The 24,102-nt window shown below is 46.5% G+C and overlaps 1 protein-coding gene and 1 non-coding gene across 2 annotated transcripts; one reads left to right on the forward strand and one right to left on the reverse strand.

Moving 5' to 3' along the window:
• The first annotated feature begins 725 nt into the window (after positions 1-725).
• On the forward strand, positions 726-23,993 carry Spats1 (spermatogenesis associated serine rich 1). The gene is made up of 9 exons (XM_060369672.1): positions 726-818; positions 1,215-1,349; positions 8,106-8,259; positions 10,359-10,516; positions 13,381-13,542; positions 16,879-16,999; positions 20,419-20,481; positions 23,252-23,367; positions 23,587-23,993. The coding sequence occupies exons 2-9, from the start codon at positions 1,334-1,336 to the stop codon at positions 23,613-23,615; spliced, it is 819 nt and encodes a 272-aa protein (XP_060225655.1). The 5' UTR covers positions 726-818; positions 1,215-1,333; the 3' UTR covers positions 23,616-23,993.
• On the reverse strand, positions 19,183-19,313 carry LOC132648465 (small nucleolar RNA SNORA17). Its single transcript, XR_009586863.1, has one exon. It is a non-coding gene; the product is annotated as a small nucleolar RNA SNORA17 (small nucleolar RNA).
• Positions 23,994-24,102: the final 109 nt, after the last annotated feature.

Here is a 24,102-nt window from a genome sequence, read left to right on the forward strand (position 1 = left end):
AGTCCGGCTGTAACGGTGCAGTGAGAAGGCCTGTTTCAAAAGATAAGGCGGAGCGCAATGAGGGACAACACCTGACATTGACCTCTGGCACATGCATAGTCAAACATTTTCCCACACGTGTGTGTGCACGCACATGCATACGGCATGAGTGTTTAAATAGGAATGAGTATTTAAATTGTATTTAAATTAATTACTTAAAACATTCATATTTTTTTTCACTTAACCATAGGAGAAACTAGGTCTCAATATAAATTTGGAGCCTAAGCTTGTGTCTGGGGCGGAGGGGTGGGGGAGGGACAACCCACCTCTTTATGCAAGATTTATTAGGGAAAGGGCTAGAAAGATCAATTTTAATCTGTATCTCGAGAAGAAGGGTGGATTTGTAAGGGCAGAACTTGAGAGTGAATCTCTTTTCTGGGTGACCTTGAACGAGCCTTTGTTCAAAGTCAGTTTTCTATTTTGAAAATGCAGCTGGCTCTTGAAGTAAGACAGCGTCCGGCAGGGCGCCTGGCCCAGAAAAGGGAGCTGTAAGTGGCGGGTGAATCCCATCTAATCAGGGCCAGTTCTAAACCGGCATCCGCAAGCTTTGCGGAGGGCGCGTCGCTCTCGGCCGCCCGTGGCTGCGGAGGCAGCAGTGGCAGTGGTTGGAAAAGAGCCACAAGCTGAAACAAAATCGTGAGGTTCTGCAGCTCTCACGCCTGAGACCCCCACCCCCCCACCCCCCCAGCCTCGACCCGGGACAGAGGGCTGTGTGCAGCAAAGCCCCCAGGAAGTGGCGCGTTGTCTTGGCAACCCTGGACGGAGCCTTGCAGGCGGTGGTAGGCAGCCCCCTTGCTTTCCCTCTGCATCCTGGCATTCTGCTGGCAGTTGGTGCGTTGAGCTGGGCCATATCCTCCATGGAGTACTCCAAGGGTACATCAAGGGCTCCGCCCGCACCCTGGGGAAGTGGGTGTAGGACTCAGGGGTGGAAAAGAGACCCTGGAGCAGGGCGGGGCGGGGCATGTACTCTGGAGCCCTGAGTCCCGGGAGAGGGAGGGGACTTTGCACCTAAACTCACGAACAGCGCTAGGAGGCCCAGTGAGGTTTAGGGTCCCCTTGCTCTGCCTCTTGACTCTCAATGGCTCATGGGGTATGTTGGTTTTGAATGACAGCCCTTCTAACAAGTATCTTTTGTCTCCGGTTGCTTTGCACGTTTAAAATCGCCGTGCGCCCAGGTGAGGCTACCAGTACCGGAAATGGCAAACGCGGATGCCATCTTCCCTCTATCTCAAGAGCAGCCTGTTCTAGAGAGCCGGAGAAGGTTCCAGACACAAGCGACTTGGGCGTGACCAAGATGGAAAGTAGCTACAGTTGAGTTCTAAGAAATCAAAAGACTGGGTGGGCATGTAAGTTTGTGGAGGTAAAAGGACTCAGGGCTTTATAGTTGTTTTGTTTGTGTGTTTTTTTTTTTTTTTTAATTGAACTTCACTCTTACTTACTTCCTTATGTAACCCAGGGTAGCCTGGAATTCTCCACCCTCCTGGATCACAAGCCTCTGTCATGGTAGGCTTGGCTCACAGTAGAGTTTCTGTTTATGGTCCAGTTGCTTTGGACTTCCGGTGGCATATCATAGTGACATCATGTGTGATAGATTAAAGCATCTCCTTCTTAGTCAAAAAACAATGAAGAAAAAAAAAAAAAGCAATGGTCACACACTCTTCCCCTCAAAGGCATCCTCCAATGACCCAAGACCTCTTACTTAATTAAAAAAGTATATTTTATGTGTATGTTTTGCCTGCGTGTTTGTATATGTACTGCATTTGTGCCAGGTGCCTGCAGAAGTTAGAAGAGGGTGTTGGCTGCCCTGGAACTGGAGTTATGGATGGTTGTGAACTGCCATGTGGATGCTGGGAACAGAAATCCAGTCTTTCACGAGAGCAAGTGTTTGAACTCTCTCTTCCTCCATGGCCTCCGACTTAAAAAAAAAAAAAAAAGTTCCACCCAACAGTGTGACAAACTGGGAACTAAGTCTTTAATAAAATGGTGTTCTGGAGAAAATTCCAGAACCAAGCTAAATCAGCTAGTTAGGGGACATACCCAATGAGCTCATGTCTGCATTCAAGGGCTAGGCAGAGGATTCCATCAGAAAGAGGGGCACACAGGAGGTGCAGGCAGGAGGATCCATTCAAAGTCTTCTAGGCTACATGAGACCCTGTCTCAACCACAGGAGAAAGCAGAGATTAGAATGTGTTGTTGACTGGAACTCCTAACAGCTGGGAAGCCCACTGCGGAGGAGTAAAGGGGGCCAGAAGGCTTGAGGGGGCCAGAAGGCTTGAGCTGCCCGCCTGGTGCTTTGCTCAATAAATACTGAGGCTAGGCCTTGACCTGATTCTGCTCGCCTCTAGAGTCTGCCCGCATCCATTTGGTTTTCCCTCACTCAGATATTAGTAGATATGTGATACAGCTTATTGGATGGGGCACTTCAGCTGGAAACTGTGAGCACTCGAAGGCAGGTTTAAATTAAATAATGGCTGGTGCACTTACTCTGTAATTGGCTTTTAAGGTGGAGGAGGAAGGGTGGGAGCACAGTTCTCTTGAGGGCACAGAATCTAGAGGACAGTACACTTTCCCAAAACCCCTCCGGCGTGAGTCCAGGCTCAAGCTGTCACGACTGTAGTTCAGTGGCCAGTGTGCTGCAAAAGGGGCTGGAGAGGTCTCACCTTGTCCACAGTCCCCTCGGTCCCATGTCTCCTTCTAGCAAGGAGAAGAGGGTGCTGGGACCCCAGCTTGCCTCCCCATCCCTTTCCTCCTTCCTTCCCAGTCTCATATAGTTTGTATTAACCTAAACTCACCAGGTAGCAGATGATGACCTTGAATTCCGATCCTCCTGCCCCCACCTCCCGAGTGCTGGGATTACAGGTCTGGTCCTCTGCGGCCTTGGGCCTGACCCAGAGCTTCTTATATGTTAGGCAAGTGCTCTGACAACTGAGCTACACTGCCAATCCCTGGGAACCTAACTTTAAGCTTCAGAACTTAAAGTTAGGTTTTTCCGGTCTGGTTTGGAGTAAGGAGGAAGCCACTTTCAGGGTGAGCTAGGGAGGACCAGTGCTTTGTGATTGGGGGTTCTGCTCTCAATGTGTCTCCATATGACACTTCGAGGGTTCAGTCCGACAGAGAGTCTAGGCTTTGGGGAACGGAAGGGGCCCACAAGCTAACTCCTTGTCCAGTGTGTGGGTGTACGCCCTTTTCCAGCAGGGAGGGCCTGTGACTTTCCTTGCTGCTGTGGGGTTGATATGCAGGGTTCTAAATAGTCACTCCCCCTAGATCTTTCCCTTGCTTGTTGAGCAGATAAAGTAGGAATTGGGGAACTATATTAAAAAAAAAAAAAAAAAACAACTTAAAAACCTTTCCTATTAAGATGGTTCGCTGTATTACTTTTCTCCCTGCCAGACAGAGGGGTCTGAGTTAGCTGAGGAGACAAGTGTGAGAACACCCTTCTGTTATGTAAGTTGTTGTTCCTGCCCAAACGTGGAAATCTTGAGGTTGGCAGATGGCATCAAAGACACAGACTTTCTTCCAAATTCCCTTTCCCCCAGAATTTCTTTCTGGTCTCCAGAATCTTCTTTTGGTCTTAAAAAAAAAAAAAAAAAGTAAATAATATGGCAGGGCAGTGGTGGTGCACACCTTTAATCCCAGCACTCAGGAGGCAGAGGTAAGCGGATCTCTGAGTCAGAGGCCAGCATGGTCTATAGAGCTAGTTTCAGGACAGTATACAGTAAGACCCTGTCTTGAAAAACAAAAAATTAATACGTATGTGTGTGGATATGTGCACATGCATGCAGTCACCCATGGAGGCCTGAAGAGGGCGCTGGACCCATTGGAGCTGGAGTTACAGGTGGCTCTGAGCCTCCTGAAGAGAGTGCTGGAAGATGTGCTCTAGTCCTCTGCAAGAGCAGATGGGCTCTTAATGGCTAGGCTATTTCTCCAGCCCCCCACTTTTTTTTAAAGATAGTATAATCTTTTCTTATCCTACAGTGTTGTAGACAGTCATTGCTTACTTGGCATTTATTGCATCAAAACATCAGGTTTCCTGACGCATGGTGAACTTCCGGAGGCCCCTATGAACCTTGAGCTTAGTATTCCTCACCACAGCCTTTGAGCTAGGCAGCAAAAAATGGCTGGGGCTGGGAACTGGGCATGGGGAGGTAATTGACTTCCCGAGAGCATTGCCAACATTAGCGTCAGAATGCATTCTTCCTCTGCTTGGACAGGAGGAGGCACCTTGAGGCCATGTTTAATGTCCCCAGCACACGTTCAAGACAGGGATACTCCTAGGGAAATTCTGTAATCAGCTTGAGATGGAGACTCTGACATTTAGCTAGAAGATGACTCTTGACCATCCTTGCACCAGACAAACTTTCCCATCACAGAAGTCCTGCATCACTGTTTCATTTGAGTGTTGCTACTGTAAAACTTGTTAAGAAAACTAGAAAGTAATTCAGTGCTCACTGGTCAGGATGATGTAATACTTTTAAAATATCCCTGAATCACAACACAGACAAAATAGTTGTGAAGGGGCAAGACTCTCTGTTGGAGGTTGGCCTGGTGCTATGCATTCAGTTGTTAATTACTCGACCCCAAGATACAGAGCCAATACTCTTTGACTGGTTAAATAAACTCGCTGACAGCATATAGCTGGGCAGAAGAGAAGTAAGCAGAGATTAGGTTCCCAGGCTTGGGGTCTAAGAAGGGCCATAAGGAGAGAGAGTGAGAGGAGAGAGAAAGAAAAAGAGAGAGGGAGGAAGCAGAAGAGGTAGCAAGAGGAAAATCCAGAAAGGAAGGAAGTCACCATGGGGCTGTATGTGGACCATGAGCATGTGGGCAGGAAGGCTGGCCTGATGGAACAGAAGCAGCACAGGCAGGAACAATCATGCAAGTAATATTGGGACACAAGGCAGGGAAACAGCAACATAGCTCAGAGGGTTGATATGGCCCAGCTCTAGTGCCGTAAGGCTTGTTATAATCTAAAAGGTCTCTGTGTCTTCTCTTCAGGAACTAAGTGGTTTGAAGTGAGGTAGAAATCCTCCATTAGATATTTACAGGAAAGGAGGGCATAGCAACTTTCCCCAGGTGATGATAATTACAACCCTCTGATACTATCCTTAGGGTTCAGCTGCTGTGTCTGTGCACACCTGTGGAGGTCAGAGGACAACTTTCCAAAGTTGATCCTTCCAGGGAGTCTCTTGTTTCCAGACTAATCTGTGACTGAGTTGGAAAATGATTCAGTAGCCAGATTTTTGAATGTGTAAGAATACTTTAGCCAAGCCAGAAAGTGGTGGCACACACCTTTAACCCAGCACTCAGGAGACACAGGCAGGCGGATCTCTGAGTTTGAGGCCAGTGTGGTCTACAGAGTTCCAGAACAGCCAGAGCTACATAGGGAAACTCCATCTCAAAAACAAAAACAAGGGCTGGAGAGAGGGCTCAGCAGTTAGGAGAACTGGCTGCTCTAGAAGATCTGGGTTCAATTCCCAGTACCCACATGGCAGCTCACAACTGACTGTAATTCCTGTTCCAGGTGATCTAACACCCTCACATAGACATACATGCAGTCAAACACCAATGTACATAAGATAAAAGTAAATAAAAAATCTAAAAACAACAAGAAAAAGAATATAGTAACAATTTATTGTTGTTGTTGTTATTATTATTATTATTATTATTTTGGTTTTTTTCAAGACAGGGTTGCTCTGTGTAGCCCTGGCTGTTCTGGAACTTCTCTATAGACCAGCTTGGCTTCAAACCCAGAGATTCACCTACTTCTGCCTCCAGAGTGTTGGGATGAAAGGCGCGTGCCACCACCATCACCCAGCCACAATTATTCTTTGCATGTACACGTCACAGTATGATTAAAACCTATATCCAATTATAAAGGATCTAACGTAAAAATTTCAGGGTATTTGGGCTGGAGAGACGGCTCAGTGTTTCAGAGGACCTGAGTTTGATTCCCACCATCCACACTGGGTGACTCACAGCCACCTGTAAAGCTAGTTCCAGGGCATCTGATGCCCTCTTCTGGCCTTCTCAGGAACCTGCATTCACAGGATGCATTTATATGCACTCTGCCACACACACATAAAATAGAATTAAAAAGAATTCCAGGTCATTAAGCATTGTGTCTTTAACTGACAGCCTTTGTTCTCTGTGGTGCCTGAAACAACGTTGTTAAAATTGCTAGTGTCTTCTACTCAAGGAAATACAGTATTTGTATTTAAGAATCCATGTTTCTAATTACTGTTTTAGTTGAATCCCATAGGTTTTGGCACATAGGACCTAAGTCCATTGGGCGCTAATGTGAGTTCCATTATGATTTTTTTTTTTATGAATTATGCAGCAGTATGGTTTGAACTCCCAAACTTACGGTGGAGTTTTGGCTTGGGGCTGTTTTTAATATTGATTTTGTGTTGTTGAGGTCTGAGTGGAATACACACACACACACACACACACACACAGGCTCTTTTGTAGCCTAGTATAAAGATGGTTCCTTCTCTGGTTGCTGGAGACTGTCCTGCTCTTTTCACAGCTCTGTCTTTTTCCTGTCCCTTTCAATGGCTTTAACTTTGTCTCAGTGTTAGAGGTTGATCCAATGCTAACCGGCACTCAAGATCTGGTTACTGCTTGCCGGATGCACCCATCCATCCTTGTTTGTGTAAACCTGTGTAAAACATTTCCCTGATTGGTTCATTAAATGGCCTATATCTGGGCAAGTCAGAATGGGGTAGGCGAGGCTAAGGTTCCCGGGCTTTGGAGAACAAAGAGGATCATGGGAAACAGACAACAGACAGATGGTCACAAGTGATTACGTTGTGCTTATTGAGCTTCTGTGCTCTGTGAAGTTATTCACAAAGAACTATAGCACCGACTCATCTGGCCTTTAAAAGAGTAAGTGGGGTGGAGCTGTGGAGAGGCGTACCAGCCAGTAAGAGCACTTGCTGTTTTGGTGGAGGACTGGAGTTTCGTTCCCAGGACTCACATTAGGTCACTCACAACCACCTGTAACTCTAGCTCCAGGGGGTCTGATGCCCTCTTTTGGACTCCATGAGTGCCTGCACACATGTGGGGCACATAGAGACATGCAGGTATGCACACATGCACATAACTGACAATAATAAAACAACTCTTAAAAGGTAATTGAACACACAGGACACACGCCTGTAAAATGATGAAGAACAGATTGACCTTTACAAAACTTAAACCATACAGCAAAATTAAAACAAGGAGTGGTTCGTATCTCCATATGACAGCCACAGACTCGAAGGACTCTCTTGTCATTAAGTGTGGCTGGGAGGGTTAGAATTACCTTCCTTCTCCTCCTTTTGATACAGGCAGGGCACACTACCAACTGAACGGCATCCCCAGCCTGTAAACTTCTTTACACGCATTCACTGAAACACTTGCTTGAGTTCTGAGTCACGCCAGGCACTGTTCTAGGTGCCATATGTTCACGAACGAGCGGTTAGGTAACGGGCAGTGTCATGTGGACGTGTCTGAAGGCACGTCTCCAGATCACGGTCGCCAGCTGTGTTCGCTCACCCTGTCATGGGCAACCCCCCTGGAGAGGTGTACCGGGGTGTCCACACAGCCCACGGTGACACTCCGCTGCTTCAGACCCCTCCTCTGCGCAGTTCAGGGCTGGTGAGCTGTGTGGAGGCAGGCGCAGTACCGCTGCCAAACTTGGCTCTAGCTGTTTGTTTTCTTCCTGACCCAGGCAAGTGCATGAGAACACTTAAGAGCGCTCGATAGGATATGTGTAAGGGGTTAACATGATCTCCAGGACACGGCAAATAGTAAATGTTAGCATTTAGTGTGTGTGTGAGCACAGGGGTGCATGTGCCAAGGTGCCCACGTGGAGGTCAGAGGACAACCTCAGGAGGCAGCTCCCTCTTGCCACCTTGGGAGATCTGGGAGGCAAGCTCAGGTTGTCAGGCTTGGCAGCAAGGCCCCTTTGCCCACGGAGCCATCTCAACAGATCCCCACCTCCCCTGTTTTGCAAACAGAATGAAGGAAATAAGACAGGCCATCGGGCATTGCAGCAGCATACTTAAATGGCCGTGTTTGTGTTGCAGGCCCCAAGAGCAGCGATGTTCTAGAAGCTGAGGGTTTCCTGGCCAACCGGACGTCCTCTTGTCTGGACAGGAAGGCCAGCCTTTCGTCCTCCGATGGAACAGGCCCAAGAGTCATTGAGCCCCTAGGCTTCGCCAAGGTGTTGACTCTCTCTGAGTAAGTGTGTGCGTCGGGGGTCTGAAGGAGGAGTCGACATCATTGGGGTGACCTATTGAGCAAGAAGCTGATAGTCTGAGACAAGAGCATTAGAGTTAGGCTCCACAGGTTCAAATCCCAAGTCTTCCACTGATGATCTGTGTGAATGTGAGCAAATTTCATCACTTCTCTGGGCCTCTGTTTTGTTTTTTTAAACATCTATCTATCTATCTATCTATCTATCTATCTATCTATCTATCTATCTATCTAACTATCTATCATCTATCTACTGGCTGCCCTTCTAGGGGTCCTGGCTTTGGTTCCCACCACCCACATGGTGCCTCACAGCCCCCGTTAACTCCAGGGGATTTGACGCCCTCTTCTGGCTTCTATGGGCACCACATGTACATGGTACCCTTACACTGCAAGCAAAACACTCACACACACACACACACACACACACTCTATCTTTAAAATACATATAATATAACAAAGGCATTAAAAAATTTATTTGCCATAGTGTTCTACCTGCACCTCAGAAGAGGGCACCAGATCTCATTATAGATGGCAGTAAGCCACCATGTGGTTGCTGGGAATTGAACTCAGGACCTCTGGAAGAGCAGCCGGTGCTCTTAACAGCTGAGCCATCTCTCCAGCCCCAACAAAGGCATTTTATCGCCTTTATAAGTGCACAGTGAAGTGGCGTTAAGGACATCCAGAGCATGTTACAGCTACCACTGTAGCCACTGAGCAGTCTTCCTCCCTCTTCAGCTCCAGGAAACCTCTCACCTACTCCCTGCTCTCACACAGCGGAGTCACAGTGATGTGTCCTATCTTTCCTTTGGAATAATTGTTTCTAGGCTCACCCACGCTGCAGCGTGTTGCAGAACCCCACTCCTTTCGAGGCTGAGTTATACCTTCTGTGGAAGCAGGTGCCGAACCACCATTCACCTGCCTGTCGATGGACACTTGGTGTTACTGCTTTCTCGTAGTGTACTCCACACAAGTGTCTGCCCAAGCGTCTCTTTAATTTTTTGGAGTATACACCTAGGAGTGGAATTGCTGGGTTATGTAGCAATTCCGTGTTTTGCTTTCCGAGGAGCTAGTACCTTGGTGTTTTAAAAATTGTTTAAATATGTATGTATTTACATATCACGTGTGTGTCTGGTGCTTGTGGAGGCCAGAAGGGGGCATCAGATTCCTGGACCTGGAGTTAGAGGTGGTTGTGAGCTGCTGTGCAGATGCTGGGAATTGAACCCAGGACCTCTGGAAGAACCACAAATGCTCCTAACTGACCAGCTATCAATCCAGCCTGCCTTTGTTTGTTTATTTGTTTTGTTTTCGAGATGGGGTTTCTCTGTGTAACCTTGACTGTCCTGGACTCACTTTGTAGACCTGGATGGTCTCAAACTCAGAGATCTGCCTGCCTCTGCCTCCCAGAGTGCTGGGGTTACAGGTGTGCTTTGTCACGCCCGGCTTCCAAAAAATTACATTTTATGAGCCGGGTGGTGGTGATCCATGCCTTTAATCCCTTTGTTTTTTTTTTTTTTCCTCAAAAACAAAACAAAACAAACAAACAAATAACCCTGCCCCCCCCCCAAAAAAAAAGCCCCACCAGGCTTAGTGGAGCACATCTGTAATTCCAGCACTCAGGGAGGCAGAGGCAGGAGGCTCGTGAGTTAGAGGCCAGCCTAGTCTACAAAGTGAGTCCAGGACAGCCAAGGCTACACAGAGAAACAAACAGACAGACAAATCCAAAACAAAACAAAGCAAGCAAGCAAACAAAAGAATTAAATCTATCTGTCTGTCTGTCTAGTGTGTGGCAGAGTGTACCCCTGGAGGCTAGAGAACAGCTAACAGGGGTTGGTTCTCTCCTTTTGTCATATGGGCTACCAGGGATCAAACTCAGGCAAACACCTTTACCTGGCAGGTTGAAAGCATGCATCTTTTGAGTAAGTTTCAGTACCTTCAGGCTGTGAGTCAGTAACCCATACTCAGGGGTTTATGAGAAGCGAGGTCAGTCCTGTTTCTGTGAATGCCTGTACTGCTAGTGTGAGGTCAAAGTCTGACTGGCAGCTCCAGCCCCGAGATGATTCTAACCCTGCCCCTTTGCCTTCCAGCACTGGTGTGTGGCCGTGTCCGAAGTCCTCCTCCTCCTCCTCCTCTTCTTCCTCCTCCTCTTCCTCTGCACAGTCTAGTCGCTCCTCTAAACTTTCAGCGCCTGGAGTCCAGAAGGAAATATCTCCTGAGGAGATCACCCTGCTTAAGTCACAGACAAGTGAGTAGGCTCTAGGCCTTCCTCCACAGGCCTCTGCTCCCAGGACCTTTCTGTGGGAGGTATGGTTGCATGGTTTTCTTTTCTTTTCTTTTCCTTTTTAAAAAGATGTATTTATCACGTATACAGTGTTCTGCCTGCAGGCCAGAAGAGGGCACCAGGTCTCATTATAGATGGTTGTGAGCCTTCATGAGGTTGCTAGGAATTGAACTCAGCACCTCTAAAAGAACTAGTACCCTTAACCTCTGAGCCATCTCTCCAGCCCAGGTCATAGGGTTTTCAAAAATGAAACACCTTCATGCAAGAGCCCTAAAAGGTCCTAAAGCAATACAGAAGTGTGTAGAATATAAACTCTCTTATTCGACGTTCCCCAACAAGATTCTGCCCCACAGCGGTGAAGTGCTGAACTTTGAAACGTGTATGTGACCTGTGCGTACATACACACATACACACAAAAGCAGTCATATGTTGTACAATGCAGCTTTGGCCAACTGTGGACTACATACATGACGGTAGTCCCACCAAAATATGATGCAGCTGAAAGCTTCCTATTGCCTAGTGATGTCATAGCTTTCCTAATATCATAACACACATGTGACTTATGTCTGTGGTGATACTGTTGACCGGTTATATAAAAGCCTAACACACATCATAGCTGATAGAAGTAACTACACCACTGATTTAGATATTTAGTACCCTACACTATACCATTTTTTAAAGTGTACTTAATCTCTACTCCTAACAAGAAATTAAGGGCAAGACAGCTCAGCAGACAAAGGCCCTTGCGGCTAAGACCACCTGAGTTTTGATCCCCAGAGCACACATGGTGGAAGGAAAGAACCGCCTCCTGGATGTCATCCTCTGGCTCACACCGCAGTGATACAGCCCACACGCACGCACACACGTGTGCACAAAATAGAAAGTTAACCACAGGACAGCATGCGTGGCTATGCTGCTTCCTCGTTCGTTCTGCTTAGGACAGGCATAACTGATGTCATCAAGAAACCACATGGAGTGGACAACTCTTCTCATTGCTTTTCGCACCTGTGAAGAAGCAACTTGAAAAGGGTGTAATTTGACTCAACTGTCCACATGGCAGAGGGGAAGACATAGCAGCAGCTCACACTGTCCACAGTCAGGAGAGACAGAGCCAGAGACAGACAGAAAGACACAGAGACAGACAGAGAGAGAGAGAGGGAGAGAAAGAGAGACGGAAGGACGCACACACACACATACACCCAGAGGCAGACAGACACTTGCCACAGACACACACACACACACACACACACACAGGCTGATGTTCGGCTTGTTTCTCCTTTTTATTCAACCCAGGATTTGGTGTACACCCTAGCCTTCCTACCTCTGCTAACCCAATCTAGAAACTCCCACAGGTGTGCTCAGAGATACTCATCCTGGGTGATTTGAAACCCCATCGGTCGACACCTGTAGCTACCACACTGGCCTTCTGGGTAGGTCTGCGTAAGCACACTGTGGTAGTCAAATAGGACCGAAGCAGCCTAACTGATGCATTTCTCAAGTCATCACGTGACACACACGTGGAGACTGAGCTGTGGTCTGCAAAGTATTTTCCTCAAAGGCTGTGGAGATCACAGGCTGTTTCCTGTGACACTGCTTTAGGTCGACGTGGCTTGTTTGCTTAGTTATATTTCTTTTCCTAGAAGATTTATTCTATTTTATGTATATGAGTGTTTGCTTGCATGTATGTATGCATGTATATGCACCTGGTCTGTGTCTAAGCCAATGGAAGCCAGAAGGAAGCATCAGATCCCCTGTTGCTGGGGTTACAGATGGTTGTGAGCCACCATGTTGGTGCTGGGAACTGATCCTGGGTCCCCTGGAAGAGCAGCCAGTGCTCTTAACTGCTGAGCCATCTCTCCAGCCTCTGTATTAGTTACCTTTCTGTTGTTGTGATAAAATACTATGACCAAAACCAACTGGATCATGGAGAGGCTCAGTTCTTCACTAAGCCACACGAGGTCAGGAAATGGAGCATGGGAAACAGACCCCCTCCCCCAGTCCCTCCCCAGACCTCCCTTTCAGCTCTTGCTCTTTGCTAGTGAGCCTGCAGCTCTACAGCTACTAGGTTCTTTCGTTGTTCAAAGTCAATAAAATTAGTTTTATAAGAGCAGTTTCAAACAATGAACGGGCCACCAAAAGGGCCAGTAACTAGCCTGAGGTGGCACAGTGATTTCCTTTGTGTGTCCCTGTGGTGCACATACGTGGGGCCAACACCATGCTGCACCAAGATAGGATGTGGTGGCTGGGCTAGGTTGAGCACTCTCTCTCCATGATCATCAGAGGGGAGGCTGACCATGGGTGCCTGTATGCTGTTATGACCCTTCCCAGCCTCTGTAGCTTTAGTTTTTTGCAGGTGAGGGAGAACAGAAACAACCGAGCAGCTTCTTGAATAGCTTTCCTCCCACTCCTCTTCCTTCTGTGCCTACTTCCGCAGAGTCTGATGCCACCCCTGATGTAGACGAAGGGGCTCATATGCACTGAGATAGGTTATAAGGCGGTTGTGGTGGTGCACCCCTGTAATCTCAGCACTCAGGAGGCTGAAACAGGAGGATCAAGAGATCAAGGCTGGGGTCTGGAAAGATGGCCCAGTGGGAAAAGTGCTTGTCACACAAGCCTGGGGATCCAAGACCCTCGTCTGGCTTCTGTGGGCACTACATTCCTGTGGTGTACGTATGTGCTTGCAGGCAAACACTCACACATATTTTTAAAAAAGTGTATATGTGAGAAGGCTGTAGGCCAATAGAGCCTGGGGAGCTTTTACAACTTGTTGCCTAATTGCCTTGAGGGCCTGGAGCAGGGCTAGCGGAAGGGTTTCTGATGTCTTGCAGAAGACGGGCAGCGCCCTGAGTGGACCTTTTATCCGAGGTTCAGCAGCAACATCCACACCTACCATGTTGGAAAGCAGTGTTTCTTCAACGGGGTCTTCCGGGGCAACAAGGTGTCTGTGGCAGAGAGGACAGTGGACAAGACCCTCGGGAGGAAGAGATATGGTAATGTGTCTCACTCCACCAAAGGTGGGGAAAAAAAGAAAACAAGCCTGGAGCTGCGATTCTGTGGCCTCGGCTCTCTGGCTGGGGACAGCTTCACAGGGCCACCCTGTTGCCCACAGCACAGCCAGGAAGACAGGAAGGCAGAAGGCCCAGTTGACAGGTGATGGGTTTTGACGCAGGGCTCTGTGTTCATCCTGATGCACACGTTCGTCTCTCTCTAGCTCTCACAAAATGCTAATGTGACATTTAAGTCACCAGAGGAGTCCTTTCAGGGCGTTATTAATAGAAGCCTCATTGAAGTCCGAAGGAAATAATGTTATGATTCAGTTGGCTGCCACCTGTCATGTACATTTAAAGTAAGCTTTAGCATCAAGTATATAGTGTTATTTTTCATTTAATCAAAGGTAAGATAAAAAATATTATACATACACCATATCTAAATCCATGTATCACCTTAGTTTGTAACTTGGAGAGTTCTCTGCCCCAACTCACTCAGAATAGGCTTCTGATTCTAAGAGACTGCTGAGTGTCAGAGGACCAGTTATGGTCCATCCTGATAGAAATACCCATGTAGGAGGAGGCAGCCAACGCCTCAGTGATGAATAATAGAAGCTGTGCAAAGAGAAATAAGTAGCAACATTTCTTGTAAAACTCCTGTCAAGGACAAATGGATATTCAAGTTGAGGCTTTGATTTGTCCAAATAAAGAACCCTCAGAGAGCCGTCCTGGGGAAGCTGTAAGTGTGGCCATTGATGTGGGGTCCTGTGCCTTGCCTGATCCTAAACTTCCTGCTCAGGGAGGGGAAATTCAGGGCTGCAGAGATGGCTCAGTGGTTAAGCGCCCTGGCTTCCTTTTGCAGAAGACATGTTTCTATTTTTTAGCACCACACGGTGGCTCACAACCGTCTGTAATTCCCGTTGCAGGGAGTCTGATGTCCTCTTCTGACTTCCATGGCCACCAGGCACACATACGGTGCACAGGCATGCACGTGGGCAAAACATTTCTATTCGTAAAATTAAGAAAAATGAAGAGAGGACATGCAGGTTGGGACACGGCTGTGAACAAGCATGAGGACCTAAGCTCAGATCCCCAGTGTCTCCACCAAAAGCCAGGCGTAGTGGCTGTCCTCCTGAACCCCAGGACTGGGGAAGCTGAGACAGGGATGATCTTGGAGCTCACCAGCCAGCCTGCTTAGTCAAGTGAGTTCAGTGAGACACACACAAACATGAATGTACATATATCTTACACACACATACATGTAAAAAGAGAAATGCAAGCCATTTAAGATCCAGAATGTACACAACTTACTTTTTTTTTTCACTCAAATATTTTACTCCTTGTGTCAGAGGTGAAGCCAGGAATGTTATATACACAGACCACTATAATAAATAGAACTTAATGAGTTTAAGTAGCAAATTCCTTTTTTTTTAATTAAAACTTAATTTTTTTTATTTTTAGGTTTTCCAAGACAGAGTTTATCTGTGTAGCCCTGGCTGTCCTGAAACTCACTTTGTAGACCAGGCTGGCCTACGAACTCAAGAGATCCACCTGCCTCTGCCTCCTGAGTGCTGGGATTAAAGGCGTGTGCCACCATACCCAGCCTCTTAAGTAGCAAATTCAATACCTTATGATGATCACTTCTCTGTTTTTAGTTTTAAAAATATAAATCATGGAATAAAAAGGCGCTCAGTTGGTAGAGTGCTTGCCTGCATGTACGAAGCCTCAACTCCATCCCCTGCACCGCACAAACTAGACGAGATAGCCCATGCCTGTAATCCCAGCTGATGGGAGATGTCTTCGGGACAATCAGGTCCACCTCGGCCACACAGTGAGTTCAACGGCAGCCTGGAATACATGAAACCCTGTTCCAAAACAGAGTTCCAACCTGAACTTTAGATCAGCTCAGGGCTCAATCCTCACCGGAAAAGCTTCTTCTTTCAGTAGACAAGAACTAACCTGCAACTGGACAATGTTGACAAAGGGAGAGACTTTGGAGCGCTTAGGCCTGAATGAGATGTCTATATCACTCTCCTTCCTCCAAGGCTCAGGGATATATGCTGGAAAGGGGGCAGAAAAATTGCAAGAGCCAGAGGCGGTGCATGAAAAATGAACAATGGCAGTATTTTCTTGATATAGCAGGGCAGAAGTGTGTATGGATTTACGGAGACTAGACAGCATGCACACGGCCTGCATGATCTCAAGCTAGTTGGAAGGGAAGTGGGCACAAGTCTCCCTCAGTCAAGAAGCTGTTTGAAACTGATAGCTGCTGGGAGAGGCAAAATCAGTTTTTTCCCCCTAAAGGAGTGACAGTCGGTATGTCAACCCACGCTCAGGAGTACTTGGCGAACATAAATTAGATTCCATGTTTTTGTTTTGTGTGTGTGTGTGTGTGTGTGTCTGTGTGTGTGAGTGTGTGTTTATAGAGGTAAAGAACATGAAGTTTGGTGCGTTTGGAGGGTGGGGAGAATCTGGAAGGAGTTGGGGGAAGGGAAAGAATATGATTACAATATATTATCCGAGATTCTCAAAGAATAATAAAAGCATTTAAAAAAAAAAATTAGGATGCTGGAGAGATGGCTCAGCGGTTAAGACCATTGGTTGCTCTTCCAGAGGACCCGGGTCTGGTCCTCAGCACCTACACGGTGGCTCAGAGCCTTCTGCAAACGCTAGCCCCAGAGGATCTGACACTCTTATGACTTCCAAGGGCATTGCACACACACAGATGACACACACACAGATGCAGGCAGAACACTCACATACACAAAATAATAAAGTCAAATGAAACAATAAAAAATCAAAATAAAAGCTACATATCTTGCATGTCAAAAAGAGAGAGAACCCCGCCCCCGTATCTTTTCCAACCTTATTCTTCCTTCTGAAAAAAAATTATTTAGTTATGTTTTAATTCTCAACTGGAGCTGTCCATATACGTATGGGTGTGAGGTCGACCAAGGATGTGGCCACACTCCTAAATAAAAGTGACCTTCCCTCCCCCTTGAAGCTATCCTCAGTTCTAGGGCCTTAGAAGCTGCCTGCACTCCATACTGAACATTTTAAAAGGCTTGATCTTGTGCAGATCCCACACAGCTGCTATGAGCGTACCTGTGCAACAGCCATGCCACATCCGGGGGACGACTTCCCAAACCCCCTCTTCTGCAGCCCTCCATGTTTTTAAATAACCGTAGCCGATAACCCAGCGTAGGGGAAGAAGTTCCGTGAGCTTGGATTTCCCAAGGCAGGATAACAAGACTTGATTTTCCCCGACACATCGCCGCTCCCAGCCAACAGGCCGTCGGCTTCAGCCTGATGCGGGGCATTTTCAAATGTCTCCCGCAGATATCGACCCCAGAAACGGCATCCCCAAATTAACACCAGGTGATAATCCCTACATGTTCCCAGAACAGAGTAAAGAGTTCTTCAAAGGAGGAGCAACCCTGCCGCCCGTCAACTTCTCACTGTGAGTGCCTGCTGGTTCCCCGGGAATTCTGTTAGCGGGAAAGGCTCTCTGCCGCCCCGTCAACTTCTCACTGTGAGTGCCTGCTGGTTCCACGGGGATTCTGTTAGCAGGAAAGGCTCTCTGCCGCCCGTGAAGTAACCTTCCTGCATTAGCCCGTTATTTACTCTGCTTCTGTACCCTGGTGTGTGTGTCTGTGTGCACCTGTATGTGTACACTCGTGTGTGTGTGTGTAGGCTACAGGAAGACACTGTTTTTCTCTGTTGTCTGCCACATTGTGCTTTTAGACTGGATCTCTCTGACTGAAGGGAAAGCTTGGCATTTTGGCCAGGCCAGCTGGCCAGTGAGCACCTGGGATCTGCCTGTCTCTGTCCCTAATGCTGGGGTCACAAGCACACACCAGCGTGCCTGGTTTTTATGTGGGTGCTGGGGATTAGGAACTCGGATCCTATTGCCTTCACAGCAAGTCTCACACCTAACTGAACCATTTCCATAGTCCCCGTATGGAAATTATTTTTAAAGGGGTGGACAGCAGGAAGATACAATGGAGTGAAAATTCCTTTAAAAGTTTGTATTTAATTAATTTGTGTCTACACACTCTTGTGTAATTGAAATGGTAAAAGACACAAGAAGGGCTGGAGATATAGCTCATTTGCCTAGGTGTGCAAAGCTTTACCTTCAACCCCTCGTACACCAAAAAGACACCATACTTTAAAAAGGCAAATATATATTCTTATATATAATATTGTACTTATTATATATAATACTGTATTATATATTGTGTGAGTCTCTGGGAGGGGGACTACTTGTGGGAAGGAAGAGGAACAGTGGGGAGGGGGTAAGAGAAGGTAACAGAGAGAAGAATATAAGCCATTTCCATTCATACACATGTATAGAAACATAAAATGTATTATACTGTCCTATTATTTTTCCACATACAAATTTTAATGTTTTATTGGTTCTTTGTGAATTTCACATCATGCACCCCAATCCCATTCATCTCACTCTCCGCTCATACCTGCCCTCCACCCTCGCAACCCCACCCTCAACAGAGAAAAAAACAAATCTCATTGTGGAAGCTGTGTGTGTCACAGTGTCACACAATACACACTTTTGTCCACACCTTTTGCTTGCAAATGTTCACTGCAATAGGTCATTGGTCTGGTACGAGGTATCTGGCTTCTGCTTCCTTAGCACTGGAACCCACTGGGACTCCTCTTGGATATCTTGTTGTCCCATCGTAGAGATCCTGTAGTTTTGGATGTGTAGGACCAGTGTCTTCACACACTCCAGCAGTTCATCGATGGGGTAGAAGTTGGGGTGGGCCAATCCAAAGCGCTGGATCTTGGCCTGAGGTATCTGAGTTGGCCAGCCTGCCAGCTCTCCTGCTCTCACACCCTAGGGGCTGGCTCATCCACAACCTCTGCAACCAGGGTCAGCTCTACCCTGCTGCCCAGGAGAGGTGCAGGGCCCATCCTACCGAGTGTTGCAGCCTGTGAGCCTGTGAAGGACAGGGCCAGCTCTCCCAGCTGCCAGAGGTGGCGAGGGACGAGGGAGGGCTTTCCCATGCTCGTACTCTCGGAGCTGGCTCACCAGCAACTATCACAGTGTTCAAAGCCCACCTTTCCTGTGTACTGCAGTGGGCTAGTGGTGGGGTCAGCTCTCCTGAAATGTCCAGGGGAGGGGCGGGGCCAGTTCTGCACAGCCCTAGACATCAACATGTCCCTTGGAGGTAGCCCAGACAAGGGATGCCTGTCTGGTCTTTGGTGGTAACAGACCCCTGCTTCTGCACGGCCATGGACCCAGACGGATCCCACCAAGGTGGCAGGTGGCATCACTGGCTACTCATATTAGGCTGTTCCTCCCTATCCTTGAGTCTCCATGTCTGCTTCTCTTCATTGTGCCCACATCCTTCTGTATCTCTTTCTCTTCCACTTCTCCACCACTTGCTCCTCTTGGTTGAGCGTGGGGCCATCTCATCCCTTATGGCACAGGGCAGGGGGCATCTTGGGCATGGTCTGGACCCACTGCCACAAGCCTGGGCTGCACTAGGTTGGTGGTCAAGTCAGACCAGCCCCCTGCCTGGGCCCCACGGCGCCGGTACGGTGCTCATCTTGGTTTCAATCCTCGCTCAGGCCTGCCTAGTGGCCTCATGCAAGGGTTGCTTGTCTCCATTGTTTTCAGGGAGGGTTAGGCTACTAATCATTCGGATGTCCTCAGGTCAGAACACGGAGCATATATGAAGGCCCTCTCCTCTCTGCCACCTACGGCACGCATGTGACACGGCAGCCATACCTGCAACACCTCTAGGGGCAGGCATAGTATTTTTAAAAGGTGATGGAACCAGAAATAGCAGTTGTTCATTTTGTCTGATGTCTATTATCACACACTTGTAGACTTCAGAGCTTCCATTCCAAGTCTGATTGTTAGTGACTAGTATATGGGTTGACTTTAAAGGTGGAGGTGAACTTAGGATAATATGATCGAAGAGAAGAGAGTGTTGTTTAAATGATGGAAAATCCCAACTGTTCTATTTTACCAATAGAGACACAGAAGCCGGATGCTAGGGTGAAAACCTGCTAGTTCAGTGAGGCAGAGAAAGTAACGAGCTGACCTTCCTTCTCAGCTGAGGTCTGGATGGAAAAAAAAACCAAAAGGCTTACTAGTTCAGCTGACAGCCCAGGAGCAAAAAGCCAAAAAACTCAAGGCTGAAGGCCTGCTAGTTCAAAACCCAAAAAGCCAGGGATCAGAGAAGATGAAGCCTGAGCTAAAGCCAGAGCTTAATCTAAAAGCCCTTTCTTCTCCATGCTGCCTTAAATACACCTCAACTCAAAGTTCCTCCTACTCTTTAATCTCTGTCAGCTGGTTTCTAGCTCTGCCTCTTGATCTAGGGTTAACTTTATTAGATCTGGTATACAGAGAGCTCTTGGATTAAGGTGTGTGCTAGGGCTGGGTGAACCACACCATAACCACCTGTTTACAATAAGCAGAAAGTTCTTGGATTAAGGTGTGTGTTAGGGCTCAAGCACACCAAAGAATCAGGGTTTTACAGTTCACAATTTTGTGGCTCACATTGGGATCAAATATCCTGCAACGAGAGAGTCATTCAACTAAAAAAAAAAAAAAAAAAAAAAAAAAAACAAAAAACAGCTTTGTATTATATTGAAAACATTTAGAAAAAATAAATAAATAAAAAGGAAAAAAAAAAAAAAAGAAAACATTTAGAAACCAGTCATGTGGTGGTGGGTCAATGATCTTGATGAAACATAATAAAAAGTTTAAACATTATTCCCTGTACAGTTTTGAAGCTCACTTTCAAGAATTGATACCAGAAGGTAGGACATGTTTTGGACATGTGTTGCTCTCCATGCTTTTAAGAGGTGGTAGCAATTTTATGTTGTTTTTACTGTTTTGTTTTTCAGGGTGCCTTATGAGAAAAAATTAGATACGTTTATCCCACTTGAGCCTCTTCCACCAATTCCCAAGTGAGTGTCCTCAACCAAGTGATGTTATCTCTGTGAAAATGACACACTTTTCTCCTACAGAGGAGCCTGCAGACAGTCAAAGCAGCAGGGTCCTGGCAGCAGGGTCAGGGCAGTATATAAGGTGTGCAGTTGGGAAGGCACTGAGGTCAAGGGTTTGTGGCAATGGGAGGGGGACAAATTCTACATATGACACTGGCCAACACGCCAGATGCCATGATGTGCTTGGGAGGGAAGTCTATATGAAGCCAAAAGACAAGATACCCTGTTTCCAGGACATTAGAGTGTTCTGGAAAAGAAAACCACATATTTAATGATTGCAAGTGGGGAACCTGGTTAGAGCTTCAAAACCAAAGAGAAAGCCAGTAAAACACACCTCTGTTTGAGGAAAGGGCTATCCCTCCATTCATATACTAAAATTAAGGAAGAAAGGTTATGTGCAAATGGAGGCTTGGGTGTCTTGCGTTAGGGAGTTGGTTCTCTCCTTCCACTCTGTGGCTGTCAAGGCGTGAACTCATGCTGTTATAACAGGTAGCAGGAGCCATTATCTACTGAGCATCTCAGTGGCCTTAGTTTCATGCTTATAGAATAACATATATATTTTTTTAATTTAAAAATTATGCCTGGAGGTGTTTTGCCTGCATGTGTGTCCTTGTACTATGTGTGCGCCCGGTGCCTGGAGAGGCCTGAAGAGGGTTTTGGATTCCTTGGACCTGAAGTTACGAATGGTTTCAAGCCACCATATGGGTGCTGGCTGGGACTCAAACCAGGGTCTTCTGGACAGCAGCCAGTGTTCCTAACTACTCTAAACCATCTCCCCAGCCCCCTGATTTCACACTCTTGCTCTGCCACATGTATTTATTTCCCTCTCTCCTCCCTCTTTCTCTCTATTTTTGAAAACAAAGAGTCTCATGTAAGTATGGTGAGGTGGGCATGTGTTCCCGAGTCTTACACACCGGGATTCAGTGGGAGTAGCAAACCGCAGAGCTGGGAGGGAATAAAAGCCTTTTATTCTAAACGTGGCATCTCTAATGCCTTCATTATGCTTCATTGTTCCTTACAATACATAATTAACCTTCTCATGTCTGTAAATTCTTTTTTTAGTAAACACTGTTCTAGAATATTCAAAATACCAGCAACTGCCTAATTTACTATCCTACCCAACTATTTCAGCTTTTCTAAGTTGCTGTTTGTAAACATAAGCATATATATTTGTTGGTATAAATTGTAAAATACCAAGCAGTATATGGTTTTTCTATTATGTTATGTTACATTGTATTATCTATCTATCTATCTATCTATCTATCTATCTATCTATCTATCTATCTATCTATCTATCTATTTTGAGATAGGGTTTCTCTGTGTAGCCCTGGCTATCCTGGAAGCTCTGCAGACTAGGCTGTCCTCATACCCAGAGATTCACCCATCTCTGCCTTCCAAGTGCTCAGACTAAAGGTGTGCACCACCACTGCCTGGCTTGATCTTTAGATTTTAAAGGTGTGATGCTTTTGAGGATGTTTTGACTGTTGTTAGGGCTTCTATAAGGATAGTTTCAAGTAACTAACCATTCCCTTTGGAGTCTTTATCAAATGCTTTGAGTAATCAATGAAGAGTCTTTAGCTTAGTTGGTGGGATCTAGAATAATTTTTCAGTTTTCTGTGAGGGCTGGGAACAATTTAGCCCATGTCTTAATTAGGGTTAATTTGGCTCACACTTCCACATCACTGTTCATTATCAAAGGAAGTCAGGACAGGCACTCAGACAGGGCAGGAACCTGGAGTCAGGAACTGATGCAGAGGCCATAGAGGTATGCTACTTGCTGGCTTGCTCAGCCTGCTTTCTTACTGAACCCAGGACCACCAGCCTAGGGATGGCACCACATAGAATGGGCTGAGTGCTCCCACATCAGCCACCAATTAAGGAAATGTCTTATAGGCGTGCCTACACCTGGATCTCATGGAGGCCTTTTCTTAGTTGAGGTTCCCTGTTAGCTTGTGTCAGGTTGACGTAAAACTATTCAGCATAGCTCACAGTAGACCATTGTCCTGTGGCATCCCATTCTGTACATACATATCATTGTAACATTCAGCAAAACTCAAGGGGGCTGCTATAATTTTCGAAGCTCATTTTCTGCGTAGCTCCTTTTCCACAAGTTTGCCCTGCTGTTTCTGTGCTTCGATGGGTTCTTAATGACGTTTCTCTGGCTCTTCAGACTTGTTGAGAGCACTGTGCTCTGTCTACTTGGATTGCCCATTTCCTCAATTATGAAGCAAAATTTTCAGGTGGCCTTTTTTCTGTTATTGGATGAATGGGTTTATACAATTGCATTACTCTCATTATCCATATCTATAAATATTAAGATGACAACTGTTTCATTTGCATTTAGCTAATATATCTTAGGTCATTCTTTTGCTTTCTAGTCACTTTGTGTTTAGGTGTGCCTTTTTAAAAATCTACATTTGAGGTAAGAGGTCAACCTTAAGTGTTATCCTTAGGTGCTGGTCATCTTTTTTTATTTTTTTTTTGAGATAGGGCCTCTCCACTGTTGGGATAACACACACACACACACACACCACCACCACACCCTGCTTTGTCATGTAGGTTCTGGGGATCGAACTCAGGTCTTTCACTTTACCCACTGAGCTATCCCTTCAGTCCCCTGAGGTGGATGCCTTGTTAACTGTGTGGGTATGTAGTACCTTATCCATGGATGGTGTTTGTAGCTTTAACACGGCATACAGTCAGACTCAGCACGGTTGTGTTTTTCCTGCAGCTTGCCTTTCTGGGCGAAGGAGAAGGCCAACAATTTGAAGAATGAGATAAAAGAAGTTGAGGAGCTTGAGGACTGGCAGGCCTCGCCACCCTTCCTGCAGAGTGTTTTGCCCTCTGGTAGGTTCAAGAAATCTCAGAAAAGTATAGAAACGGCAGTCACTTGGGAGGCTTCCCGTGGAGCTCTGCGGCAGCGCCTCTCCTGGAGTGGGTGTGTCTTCTGCCTCAGGGGTCCTCTGGGCAGTAGTCCTTACCACACCCTTAGGGTTGAATGCATTGGTTGAGAGCTGTTGGGCCTGTGAGGGAACACACTCTTTAATGCTGTCCCTCTATCCACAGGTGCTTCCAACTTTCCAAGACAACCCTGAGCAGAAATGTGCCCCCCAAGCATGCACTGATTGACCTCCGGCCACCCTCTGCATTGCTGGGTTTTTTGGTGGTTTTTTTTTTTTTTAATTCTCTATCTTTGACACTGTCTCTGTCCTAAACCATTTGTTTGACTCTAATGAGGAACTGCTGTTTTGCCTTGTTTAACTCTCAACTGTAAAAACTTTCAAAATGTGCAGAAAAGTTGCATGAATTATAAAACAGACACCTGAATACCTTTCCTCTAGATTCCCTCTTTGACAGCATTTATCCCAGTTCTTGCTTTCTCTCCCTCTCCCTCTTATTCTGTTTTGTTGACTCACTTGAGAGCTAGTGACACACATCATAATCCTTTACATCTTCATACCTCAAGTATAAAGTGGGGAGTGTTTTCTAATCATTGTATGCAAATTTCCAATGTAAGTTATTTAGCAGTAACAGACAGCTCACATAAATTTAGTTTTTAAAGGATGCCTTCAGGTCAATGAT

Source organism: Meriones unguiculatus, chromosome 16 (assembly GCF_030254825.1).
Source record: "Meriones unguiculatus strain TT.TT164.6M chromosome 16, Bangor_MerUng_6.1, whole genome shotgun sequence".
Taxonomy (NCBI): Eukaryota; Metazoa; Chordata; class Mammalia; order Rodentia; family Muridae; genus Meriones; species Meriones unguiculatus.

Bases quoted from the DNA above. Each gene is read 5' to 3' on its own strand.
- Spats1 (XM_060369672.1), top strand. The intron at 10,517-13,380 runs GTGAGTAGGCTC...GATGTCTTGCAG, and splicing joins CCTGCTTAAGTCACAGACAA to AAGACGGGCAGCGCCCTGAG. The intron at 13,543-16,878 runs GTAATGTGTCTC...TGTCTCCCGCAG, and splicing joins CCTCGGGAGGAAGAGATATG to ATATCGACCCCAGAAACGGC.